Below are 13,103 nucleotides of genomic sequence, written 5' to 3' on the forward strand. Positions count from 1 at the left end.
CTGGAGATGCCACAGCCAGTGCACCTGCTCCACCGTTTCCACACCTGCACTCAGTCCCCCATGGGGCAGAGAGCGAAGGCAAAACACGGAAACACAGACATCACTCCTCTACAACATATCCTGTCGCGGACCTGGGCTGACAGCCGGGATCCCAGGGCGGATGGCCAGGGGGAGCTGGGTCAGACTCAGGCACAGGAGGCAGCTAGGAACAGTCCTTGAGAGGCCCTGGGAGGCAGACAGTTCAGGAACAGAGACTCCAAGCCCCGGGCATGCTCCACTGCCCATCGGACCTCCCTTGCAAAACATATGCTCTAAGATAAAATCAGAATTTCAGGGGGCAAGCATGAAATCTCTGGGCTCAGTGGCCCACGCAGACCAACCTGAAGATGACGCCAACTCACCCACCTCATAATTTCCTGGCCTCCTCCAGTTCAGCATCCTTCCCTCCACCTGGCCTCTGCAGCTCCTTCCGTAGGTTTTGCTCTGGACCCTGTCAACCTGAGGGGAGAGCCACAGCTCAAGGCAGAATCCTGAGTTTAGAGGCTCCACCCAGCCAGGTGAGGTGGAGGCATAGAGTTCCACTCACTGTGGTGGCTGAGGCCTGAGGCAGGAGTAAAACGGGAGAGTTTCCTGACCCTCTCGCGGGACTTGCAACAAGGGTGTGGCCTGTTTGCTTGGCCGCCATGTGCTCAAACCCCTTACAGGAGGGGGAAACACGCAGACAGATAGGTGCAGGAGCCGGGATGAGTGCTTTTAGGCTTCAGCCCCATAGTAGTGAAACAGGAAGAGCTCCCTTGTCCCCTCACAGGGGCGTGTGACGGGGGAGTGGCGTGCTTCTTTAGTGCCCCACTGCTCAAACCTCTAGGGGAACATACAGACGGGCAGGTTGTGGGGCTGCGACCTCACGGCCGTGTGTAGGGGTGAATGTTTATAGCTCCTAAAGCCCCAGTGGGCATGTGTTACAGGGCGCTCTTTTAATTTAGCCATCTGCAGGTGGCTTGTGTTAGCTCAATTAGACTCCCTTCCTTATCACAAGGACAGAGGGATTTCTGTATCCCGGGGTTTCTTACCTTGGTGTACTAGAAGAATTGGATCACACATGGACTTAGAGAATGAGTGCAAGGTTTTATTGAGTAAAAGTAGCTCTCAGCAGATGGGGGAGCCAGAAGGGAGACAGTTTTCCCCTGGAGTCGGGCAGCTCAGGGGCCTGGGCTCTCCTCTGACTGCCCCAGCCAAACTCTGTGTGGTTCTGCTGGTCAATGGCCTGCCGACATGCTGGCATCTGTTGGTGTGCTCTTCCACCAGAATGCTCCCCTCGATGTCCTCTCAACGTCCAGCCACTTGTGTCTTTTTCCACCGTGTTCCTATGTCCGGCCACTTGTGTGTCTGACTACTAGGGTTTCAGGGGTTTTTATAGGCACAGGATGGGGGTGTGGCAGACCAGGATGGTCTTGGAAAATGCAACATTTGGGCACAAAGACAAGATGTACCTGTACTCACCTAGGTCTGTGGGGGTAGAGCCCTAGCCAGGCACCATACCCTCCTCTACCCAGCACTTCCGTTCCCCACTTCCATATCATTTAAAAGGACCACACTCTTCCCTTCCCAGCACTCCAGTATCAGTAGCATCTAGGGGAGTGTTACAATGAATACCCTTTTAGCAATTGCCATCCCCAGACAGCTAAGGGTTAACCAGTTTAGTGGAGAGTCAGACAGCCTTTTATACCCTGTCCTCTTAGTACCCAGGTCCTTGTCTGGCATCCAGGAAGAATCGGGTCACATGAACTTGAAGGATGGTGAATGCAGGGATTTTATTGACTGATGGAGGTGGCTCTCAGTGGGATGGACAGGGAGCTGGAAAGGGAATGGAGTGGGAAGATGATTTTCCCCTGGAGTTTGGCCATCCCCAGCTGAACTCCTCTTGACGTTCAGACACTCCTTCTCTTCTCTTTCTTTGCCTTACTGCTCTGCTGCCCAGCAGCTATTCTGCTCATGGAGCCTGGGGTTTAGGGTTTATATGGGTACAGGATTGGGTGGGTATGGCAGGCCAAAAGTCAACATTTGGGTGTGAAAACAGGAATGCCTATTCCCATTTAGGGTTGCAGGTTTCCAGGCTTGAAGGTGGGGCTTTTGCCAGGGAATTGCCCTCTTCTACCCAGTATTTCCCTGCCTCCTGTCCATATCAGGAGGACCACTTGAGCCCAGGAGTTCTGGGCTATAGTGCTCTATGATGAGGTGTCTGCACTAAGTTTGGCATCAATGTGGTGACCTCCCCAGAGTGGGGACTGCCAGGTTGCCTAAGGAGGGGTGAACTAACCCAGGTTGGAAACAGAGCAGATGAAAAATTCCTGGGCTAATCAGTAGTGGAATTTCACCTGTTAACAGCCACCGCCCTCCAGCCTGGACAATACAGCAAGATACCATCTCTAAAAGAAATACAAAATTTGTTTTTAAAAAGAAGCAGCACCTGTTAGAGGAACTTCTGGTTTAATAAATCATGACTAAAGTGACTACATCTTTTTTTTTTCTTTTTTCTCTTTCTTTTTGAGACAGAGTCTTACCCTATCGCCCAGGCTGAAGTGCAGTGGGGCAATCTTGAGTCACTGCAACTTCCACCTCCCAAGTTCAAGCGATTCTCATGCCTCAGTCTTCCACTAGCTGGGATCACAAGCATGTGCCACCATGTCTGGCTAGTTTTTGTATCTTTAGGAGAAATGGGGTTTCTCCATGTTGGCCAGGCTGGTCTTAAACTCCTGGCTTCAAGGAATCTGCCCACCTCGGCCTCCCAAGTGACTACATCTTATGGTGCATAGCTGGGCACTCACGAGGCACCTATAAGGTTAATGCTTATGGTCTGAAAATAGCTACATCCCAAGCTGACCACCAATTATAATGAATATTTATGGCCATACAGAACACCTCCTGCCAAGCCTGCAGGATGTCCAGATGCCCTAAGAGTGAAGCCCACTTTAAGATAACCTTAATGAGCAGGCTTAGATTAAAGGATTAGTGGTCATTAATAGCACCAATAACCCCTACCTTTAGTGAGAACATCTGCACATTCCAAGTTTAATTATAGCTCCTTACAGTTTCTTTTTTTTAAGAGAGGAGGTCTCGCTCTATTGCCCAGGCTGGAGTGCTGTGGCAAGATCTCAGCTCACTGTAGCCTCCATCTCCCAGGTTCAAGCAGTTCTCCCACCTCAGCCTCCTGAGTAGCTGGGATTATAGGGGCCTGCCACCATGCCCGGCTAATTTTTGCATTTTTAGTAGGGACAGGGTTTCACCAGGTTGGCCAGGCTGGTCTCAAACTCCTGACCTCAGGTGATCCACCCGCCTCGGCCTCCCAAAGTGCTGAGATTACAGGCGTGAGCCACTGTGCCCGGCTACAGTTTTTTATGAGTAGAGGCACTGACAAAGGATCGTGCATTCCTCCTCCTGCTTTCTGAGGGCACCCCACTCTGTAGTTTCTAATAAACTTGGAGTAGTTTCTAATAAACTTGCTTCTTTCACTGTGCTCTGTGACTCACCTCTAATTATTTCCTGTGAGAGATTCAAGAACCCTCTCTTGGGGTCTGGATGGGGACCCTCTTTTCTGGCAACGTGCCCACACGGGAGAGAAGGACCCGAGGATGCTTCCCCATGAGCCCCTCCTACATATTCTTTCTCCTCCCCCTACTGCCCCAAACCTCCTCTTCAACATCACCCAGAGGTCCTGGCCCCTGTGGAGTCCCCCAACCTAGCAGGGACACCCCATCTGTCCTGGAGCTGAGGATAAGCACTTCAGGAACAAGTTCATTGGCTTGGGGAACTCTCTCCCTCTCTTGTCCTTCAGCCACAGGCTCTGCTGGGCCCCAGTCCTGGGCCAACAAGGAGCCTCAGCATTCAGTGCTGGCTCCAGACCCCACCTGGCTCAAGACCCCACCCTTCAGAAACTCCATGGGTGGGCTCCTTGCAAAGGGTGCCAGCACTCTGATCTCTGATCAACAAAACAAACAAACCCTGACTGGTTAAAATGAATGTAAACCAAGAACTAGCAAGAAACAGGTTTTCATATAAACACTTCAGATATTTTAACAAAAATGAAATCAGCATCTTGGAGAAACTAAAATATAACATGTCAGCTTCTGGTCTCCTGGTTTCTCCCAAGTTTTCCAGCATGGCAGTGACTGCCATTTATTTTGTCACCAAAAAATCACAGAAAAGGAAGAAACTAGACTTTTTAAGTCCTACCTGTTTTCAGTGTAAACTGTTTTTAATCACTAAATGCATGTACCTCCTCCTGCAAGACTCCCTGGCTCTCCCTAACTCCAGTGAAACTGTGGGGAGAACCCTGGGCTTTGTACCCAGGATGGGGAAGGCAGAGAAGAATCCTACTCTCCTTGGGGCTGCTGTGAAACAGCTGCATCTGAAAAAAATATCTTCCTCAAGCTAAAAACCTTCTGCACAGCAAAGGAAACAATCAACAAAGTGAAAACCCATGCGATGGGAGAAAATATTTGCAAACTGTCCATCTGACAAGGGATTAATAACCAGAATATATAAGGAGCTCAAACAATTCAATAGCAAAAAATAAAAATAATCTGATGAAAAAATGGGTAAAAGATTTGAACAGACATTTCTCAAAAGAAGACATACACATGGCCAACAGGTATATGAAAAAAGGCTCAAGATCACTAATCATCAGAGAAATGCAAATCAAAACCACAATGAGATATCATTTCACCCTAGTTAAAATGGCTTGTATCAAAAAGGCAGGCAATGGGTACAAAAAATAGAATTAATGAATAAGGCTTAGTATTTGACGGCACAACAGGCAGACTACAGTCAATAATAATTTAATTGTACATTTCAAAGTAACTAAATGAGTGTAAGTGAATTGTTGGTAAAAAAAGGATAAATGCTTGAGGGGACGGATACCCCATTTTCCACGATATGTTTATTACACATTGCATGTCTATATTAAAACAGCTAATGTACCCCATATATACCTACTATGTACCTACAAGAATTAAAAATAAAAATAAGTAAATAAAGGCAGGCAATAACAGATCTGGCGAGGATATGGAGAAGGGGAATCCTCATACACTGTTGGTGGGAATGTAAATTAGAACAGTAAGGAGGTTCTGCAAAAAAACGAAAAATAGAACTACCATTTGGTCTAGCAATTTCACTGCTGGGTATATACTCAAAAGAAAGGAAATCAGTATATTGAAGAGATATCTCCCTCCCATGTTTACTGCAGCACTATTCAAAATATAGAATCAACGTAAGTACCCATCAACAGATGAATGGATAAAGGAAATGTGTTATATTTACACAATGGAATATGATTCAGCTATAAAAAGAGTGAAATCCTGTCACTTGCAGCAGCATGGATGGAACCAGAGGCCATTACGTTAAGTGAAATAAGCCAAGCACAGAAAGACAAATATCGCATGTTCTCATTCACATGTGGAAAATAAAAACATGGATCTCGTGATGACACAGAGTAGACTGCTATTAGCTAGATTCCAGGAATGGGATGGGGGAGGAAAGCAAGGAAAGGAGATAGGAGATACATATGTATTTATTACCACTGAACTGTACACTTAAAAATGGTAACGATGGTAAATTTTAAAAAATTAAAATTTAGAGGCATGGTGGCCCACGCCTGTAATCTCAGCACTTTGGGAAGCCGAGGTGGGCGGATCACGAGGTCAGGAGATTGAGACCCTCCTGGCCAACATGGTGAAACCCCATCTCTACTGAAAATACAAAAAAATAGCTGGGCGTGGTGGCGCGTGCCTGTAATCCCAGCTACTCAGCAAGCCGAGACAGGAGAATCTCTTGAACCCAGAGGCGGAGGTTGCAGTGAGCCAAGACCACGCCACTGCACTCCAGCCTGGGCAACAGAGTGAGGCTCTGTTTCAAAAATAAAATAAAATAAAATATTGAAAAAAAAGTGAGAGTCATGCTAGGATGAAACAGACCCTCAGAAAGAATATTGGAGTCCAAAAAACAAATTCACTGTGCATCTAAGAAGAACAATTAAATGTTTGATTTCTGTAGCCCCACTTTACAAAACAATAGTAGCAGCAGCAGTAGCAGTAGGAGAGTAGTAGCTGTAGTAGTTGTTGTAATAGTATAGTAGCAGCACCAGCAGTAATAGTAACTAGGTTTTGTGACTGTTTTGCATGTGCCAGATTCCATCTGTGTTAAATGCTTTACAATTTAACATGAATAAACCACAGCCAATAGAAAATTTCACTTCACAATTTTTCCTTCCTTTTTAGCTGGTGAGAAATCTGCCTATGTTTTCTTCCTGGCACGAGGGCCTAAAATAATTTCCAATCCAGCAAGCAGAACAGCCCCTGCCAAAGAGAGAGAGAAAAATTCTTCAACATCGTATATCTGGAGGCGGAAGGAGGGGACATGCCCATTACTGTGTTAAAGGATTGAGAAGTCACTCAGTGAAGAAACATGTTTGCATATCTGAACGCAGTGTTTCCCAAATTTATTTGACCATGGAGTGAGTTTTGTTTTTTTGTTGTTGTTTTTTTTTTTTTTTCCAAGACAGTTTTACTCTTGTTGCCCAGGCTGGACACGATCTTGGCTCACTGCAACCTCTGCCTCCCTGGTTCAAGCGATTCTCCTGCCTCAGCCTCAGCCTCAGCCTCCCAAGTAGCTGGGATTACAGGCGCCCACGACCATGCCTGGCTAAATTTTTTTGTATTTTTAGTAGAGACGGGGTTTCACCATGTTGGCCAGGCTGGTCTTGAACTCCTGACCTCAAGTGATCCGCCCACCTCGGCCTCCCAAAGTGCTAGGATTAAAGGCGTGAGCCACCGTGCTTGGCCGGAGCAAGTATTTTTGGGCATCAGAGATGCCCAGACTCCTCAGTTTATACTTGGGAAAATGTTGATTTGGGCAAAAGACAAGATTTGGAGTGAGGCTGAGTTTTAACTTTGCCCTTTGACAGCTGTTCACGTCGGGCAAGGTACAAGGCTCTGTTTCCTTATCGGTGAGACCTAGGATAATATTGCCAACATTTAGTGTGAGGTAAGGAGCAGCTGATATTCAAGACATCTAAAATTCCTGGCACACAATACATTTCCAGTAAATGACAGCTTTTTTTTATTATTTCTCAGAAGAAACAGCACCAGCATAGCTCCAGACAACTCCAAGTCCCTCCCCCTAGTGCACCTCAAACCTCTCCCTCAACACTCTAAATGCCCTTAGTCAATATATTAATAACTCCACTTCTGTCCCTTCCGGGGATGAGGATGTGGTAAAAGAATTGGCCAAGGTGATTATTAAAAAACCATCCGACTCTCCAGTTCTCTGGCAGAGCCAGCCCGAAGGCCCACGTGCTGGGTGGTCCTAGCAATGCCCTTGGGACCCAGCCAAAAGCACAGAGGGGCCGGAGAGATAGGATTGAGGCTTAGGGAAATGATACTAAGGAGAACTGCATTGTAGCCTGTAGAGGAAATCCCTCCACTCCAGGTTATTTGAGTCCAAATCCCTGGAAGCTATTGTACAATTCTAGATAACAGCAAGCACAACAAACTGTGGTCTATAGACAATTTCGTCCTGCTCCTGGAGGTTCAACTGACTTACCTTTCCCCACTTTGCTTCCATTTACACACTAACTTTAATATTCCTAATCTATGAGTGTATCTGCCTTCCCACTCTTCCCTTGAACTGGCGTATTAGTCCATTTTCACACTGCTGATAAAGCCATACCCAAGACTGGGTAATTTATAAAGAAAACGAGGTTTAATGGACTCACAGTTCCACGTGGCTGGGGAGGCCTCACAATCATGGTGGAAGGCAAAAGGCAACTCTTACATGGTGGCAGACAAGAGAAAATGAGAGCCAAGCAAGAGGGGAAACCCTTTATAAGACCATCAGATCGTGTCCAAAATTGGTGGGTTCTTGGTCTCACTGAATTCAAGAATGAAGCCACAGACCCTCGCAGTAGGTGTTAAGGTTCTTAAAGATGGTGTGTCTGGAGTTTGTTCCTTCTGATATTCAGACGTGTTTGGAGTTTCTTCCTTCTGGTTGGTTCATGGTCTCACTGGCTTCAGGGGTGAAGCTGCAGACATTCGCAGTGAGTGTCACAGCTCTTAAGGTGGCACGTCTGGAGTTGTTCGTTCCTCCCATCTGGAGTTGTTCCTTCCTCCTGTCCAGAGTTGTTCGTTCTTCCCGTCCGGAGTTGTTCGTTCCTCCAGGTGGGTTCGTGGTCTTGCTGGCCTCAGGAGTGAAGCTGCAGACCTTCGCGGTGTTACAGCTCTTAAGGCGGTGTGAACCCAAAGACGGAACAGCAGCAAGGTTTATTGCAAAGAGCAAAACAAGAAAGCTTCCACAGGGTGGAAGGGGACCAAAGCAGGCTACCACTGCTGGCTCAGGCAGCCTGCTTTTATTCCCTTATCTGGCCCCATCCACATCCTGCTGATTGGTCCATGTTACAGAGAGCTGATTGGTCCGTTTTGACAGGTGCTGACTGGTGCATTTACAAACCTTTAGCTAGAAACAAAAGTTCCCCAAGTCCCCAAACAGATTAGCTAGACACAGAGCACTGATTGGTTTACAAACCTTGAGGTAGACACAGAGCTCTGATTGGTGCATTTACAATCCTTTAGCTAGACACAAAAATTCTCCAAGTCCCCACTAGATGAGCTAGACACAGAGCACTGATTGATGCATCTATAAACCTTGAGCTAGACACAGGGTGCTGACTGGTGCGTTTACAAACCTTGAGCTAGACACAGAGTGCTGATTGGTGCATTTACAAACCTTGAGCTAGACACAGAGCACTGATTGGTGCATTTACAATCCTTTAGCTAGACACAAAAGTTCTCCAAGTCCCCACTAGATGAGCTAGACACAGAGCACTGATTGGTGCATTTACAAACCTTGAGCTAGACACAGGGTGCTGACTGGTGCATTTACAAACCTTGAGCTAGACAAAGAGAGCTGATTGGTGCATTTACAATCCTTTAGCTAGACATAAAAGTTCTCCAAGTCCCCACCCCACTCAGGAGCCCAGCTGGCTTCGCCTGGTGGATGCCACGCCGGGGCTGCCGGGACTCCCGGCGGAGCTGCCCGCCAGTCCTGTGCCGCTTGCCAGTCCCCCTGTTGCTCACCCCCACTCCTCAGCCCTTGGGCGGTGGATGGGACTGGGCGCCTGGAGCACAGGGCAGCACCTCTGGGAGGCTCGGGCCACACAGCAGCCTACAGGGTGGGGTGGGGGGGGGTCTCAGGCATGGCGGGCTGCAGGTCCGGAGCCCTGCCCCACGGGGAGGGGGCTGAGGCCTGGTGAGAATTCGAGCGCCGCACAGACCAGCAGTGCTGGGGGAGTCAGCACACCCTCCGCAGCTGCTGGCCCGGGTGCTAAGCCCCTCGATACCCGGGGCAGTGGCGCCTGCCGGCCGCTCTGAGTACAGGGCCTGCCGAGCCAGTGCCCACCCGGGACTCACGCTGGCCCACCAGCGCCGCACACAGCCCCAGTTCCCGCCCGCACCTCTCCCTCCCCACCGACCCACAAGCAGAGGGAGTCGGCTCCGGCCTTGGCCAACCCAGAGAGGGGCTCCCACAGTACAGCAGCGGGCTGAAGGGCTCTCCAAACGTGGCCAGAGCAGATGCCGAGGCAGAGGAGGTGCCCAGAGCAAGCGAGGGCCACCAGCACATTGTCACCTCTGAAGATCTTGGCCAGGCCGAGGGCGGCGAGCACAGCGGCAGCCCGGCCAGGGCGGGCCGCGAAGCACTGGATGCGCTGCACTGTCGCCTGCTCTGTGACTTCTGCTGCGCTCCCCTGGGTGGCGGCGAGGAGCCTGAGCTGGGGCTGGTGCTACAGGAGGCGCTGGAGCCGGGCATGTGCCTGGGCCGCTACCTGCGCGCGCAGCTTGAGGCCTCCGAGCTGCTGCTGGAGGAAGGCAGCTCAGCCCTGGCCGCGGAGCTCAACACCGCCAAGCTTGCCCTGGCCTATGCAGGCGTGGAGATGAATGACTTGGTGGTGAGCTGTGGCCTGGGCCTTGCGCCAGGGTCCGTGCCTACCTGGCTGCTGGACCCCACATGGCTCGAGCAGGAGCTTGCTGCCCCCGGTGTCACATTGGCGCTCCTGCCCATGCTGAATCAGGTGGCCCAGCTGCTGGCCGCGGGGAGGGCGGCCTGACCGTGAGCTGGGCGGAGGCCGTAGGCCTGGGCCTCCAGGGCTGCGAGCCCTCGACCCCGTGCTGCAGCAATGCCTGGTGTGGGCTGCCTGCTGTAGGGGCACCGCTGCCCCACCCTGAACCAGAAGCCTGAGCAACGACAGACGCCATGCTGAGGACCGTGCTGCTGCCGTCCTTTGGGGGACTTGTGCCGTCAGCCTCCAGCCTGCATTGAGATAAACAGCCAGAGCCCCGGAGAGCACCTGGGGAGGCTCGAGCAGAGCCTGCTGTGGTGTTAGAAGGGCTTTTTTTTTTTTTTTTGAGACGGAGTCTCGCTTTGTCGCCCAGGCTGGAGTGCAGTGGCACGATCTCAGCTCACTGCAACCTCCACCTCCTGGGTTCAAGCAATTCTCTGCCTCAGCCTCCCAGGTAGCTGGGATTACAGGCGCCTGCCACTACGCCCAGCCAATTTTTGTCTATTTTTAGTAGAGATGGGGTTTCACCATCTTGGTTGGCCAGGCTGGTTTTGAACCCCTGACCTCATGATCCACCTGCCTTGGCCTCCCAAAGTTCTGGGATTACAGCACACCTGGCCTGGAAGGGCTTTTTACAAACCTCATTAAAGGAACTTTTCTACTTGAGCCAGCTCCCAGCTGCAACCCAGTTGAGGAAACCTGTGAGCCCAGCCTGACTCCCAAGTTGGAAACCACTTCAGCTGGTCTTACCTGGAAGCTGGTACCTTAAATTGTCATTTAAGGGATGGACCCTTTGTAGGCAGCCAGTGACTCCCTCCAATATAACTGAGCGACTTTTGAGAGGTTGGACAAGAGGGCTGTGCCTTCTCACTTACTGTGTTTGAGCCAAAAGAAAAACCCTTTTATATCTGAAGAAAAAAAAAACAAACATCAGATCTCATGAGAATTATTCACTACCACAGGACCAGTAAGGGGGAAACCACCCCATGATTCGGTTATCCCCTACCAGGTCCCTCCTGTAACACATGAGAATTATAAGAGCTACAATTCAAGATGAGATTTGGGTGGGGACACAGCCAAACTATATCTACTGTGTTATAACATCTGCCTAGTTTCATCACCAATTAATGTATACAAAAGAATCCTTAATACATGTTCACTGTTATATCTATATGGGAGCCATGATTTCATGTTTGTGAAAATTACCTTTTAAGAGTACAAAGAGAGGGTTTTGTCTCCAGGGATAAACTTTGTGGTCTTTTGTTCTATAAATTAACCATGGGATGGAGTGTGTGTGATTGCCAGGAGGAGAGGGAAGTTGTTTTAGATTTTAAAAGACATAAGAAACAGAATGGCCTAATGCAGTGCTCTCAATTTAGAAACCAACTGTTTAGAGTCACTTTTTAGATGATAATTAGGAAGGTTTAACTACGGACTGAGCAGTAGATTGCTACAAAGAATTGTTGCTGGTTGTAGGTTATATCTGATAATGACAATGAAAGAGCATAAGAAAATGTCCATATTTTTGGTACACACACTAAAAATATAGGGGTGAAATATGATGCCTTGAATTTGTTATAAAATAATTGACAAAAAGGATACATGAAGAAAATATGGCTAAATGTTGATAGTTATTAATTCTGAGTGAGGGGAATATAGGATTTTATTATATTGTATTGTTTTCTCTACTTTTGCCTGTTGAGATGTTTTGTTTTTTTTTTTTTGAGATGGAGTCTCAGTCTGTCACCAAGGCTGGAGTACAGTGGCGATCTTGGCTCACTGCAACCGCCACTTCCCAGGTTCAAGCGACTCTCCTGCCTCGGCCTCCCGAGTAGCTGGGATTACAGGCTGGTGCCACCAAGCCTGGCTAATTTTTGTATTTTTAGTAGAGAGACAGTTTCACCACGTTGGCCAGGCTGGTCTCAATCTCCTAACCTCATGATCCACCCACCTCAGCCTCCCAAAGTGCTGGGATGACAGGTGTGAGCCACTGCGCCTGGCCAGATTTTTTTATTTAAAAAAAAAAAAAAAAATCAGCCCCCAAAAAGTTAACCAAAGCAATTTTGCTCCAGGCTCCAACTCTCCTTGTGTTGCTGATCCAGTTCACTGTCCTGATCACAATGACCCTCACACTTGGCTTCCCAAAGCGATAGTAGCTACTCCTACATAACTGGCTCCCAAGGGACTTCTAATTTCAGACCTTGATATGCCAAAACTAGCTCTACCCTATGTCAGCAAAAAGAATCAAACTGTAAAATATTTGAAGAGATTTATTCTGAGCCAAACATGAGTGACCATGCCCATGACACAGTGCTCAGGAGATCTTGAGAACATGTATCCAAGGTGGTCAGGGTACGGCTTGGTTTTATACGTTTTAGGGAGGCATGAGACATCAATCACATACGTTTAAGAAATACATTGGTTTGGTCCAGGAAGGCGGGACAACTCAAAGGTGGTGGGTGGAAATGCTTCCAGCTTACAGGTAAATTTAAACATTTTCTGGTTGACAATTGGTTGAGTTTGTCTAAAGACCTGGGATCAACAGAAAAGAATGTCTGGGTTAAGATAAAGGGTTGTGGCTGAGCGCGGTGGCTCATGCCTGTCATCCCAGCACTTTGGGAGGCCGAGGCGGATGGATCACGAGGTCAGGAGATTGAGACCATCCTGGCTGACACAGTGAAACCCCATCTCTACTAAAAATACAAAAAATTAGCCGGGCATGGTGGTTGGCGCCTGTAGTCCCAGCTACTCAGGAGGCTGAGGCAGAAGAATGGCGTGAACCTGGGAGGTGGAGCTTGTAGTGAGCCGAGATTGTGCCACTGCACTCCAGCCCGGGCAACAGAGCAAGAAAACGTCTCAAAAAATAAAAATAAAAAAAATAAAAAGATAAAGGGTTGTGGAGACCCAAGTTCTTATTTGCAGAGGAAGCCTTCAGGTAGTAGGCTTCAGAGAGAATAGGTTGTAAAACGTTTCTTACCAGACTTAAAGTCTGTGTTGA

At 48.6% G+C, this 13,103-nt stretch overlaps 1 protein-coding gene across 1 annotated transcript; it reads left to right on the top strand.

Annotated features, from left to right (window-relative positions):
- Positions 1-386: 386 nt before the first annotated feature.
- LOC100594136 (exosome complex component MTR3) lies at positions 387-10,271 on the top strand. The gene is given in 4 exon segments (XM_012512070.2): positions 387-557; positions 9,695-10,127; positions 10,130-10,198; positions 10,201-10,271. Coding segments are annotated over 4 exon segments (744 nt in total).
- The last annotated feature ends 2,832 nt before the right edge of the window (positions 10,272-13,103 follow it).

This window comes from Nomascus leucogenys, chromosome 13 (assembly GCF_006542625.1).
Source record: "Nomascus leucogenys isolate Asia chromosome 13, Asia_NLE_v1, whole genome shotgun sequence".
Taxonomy (NCBI): domain Eukaryota; kingdom Metazoa; phylum Chordata; class Mammalia; order Primates; family Hylobatidae; genus Nomascus; species Nomascus leucogenys.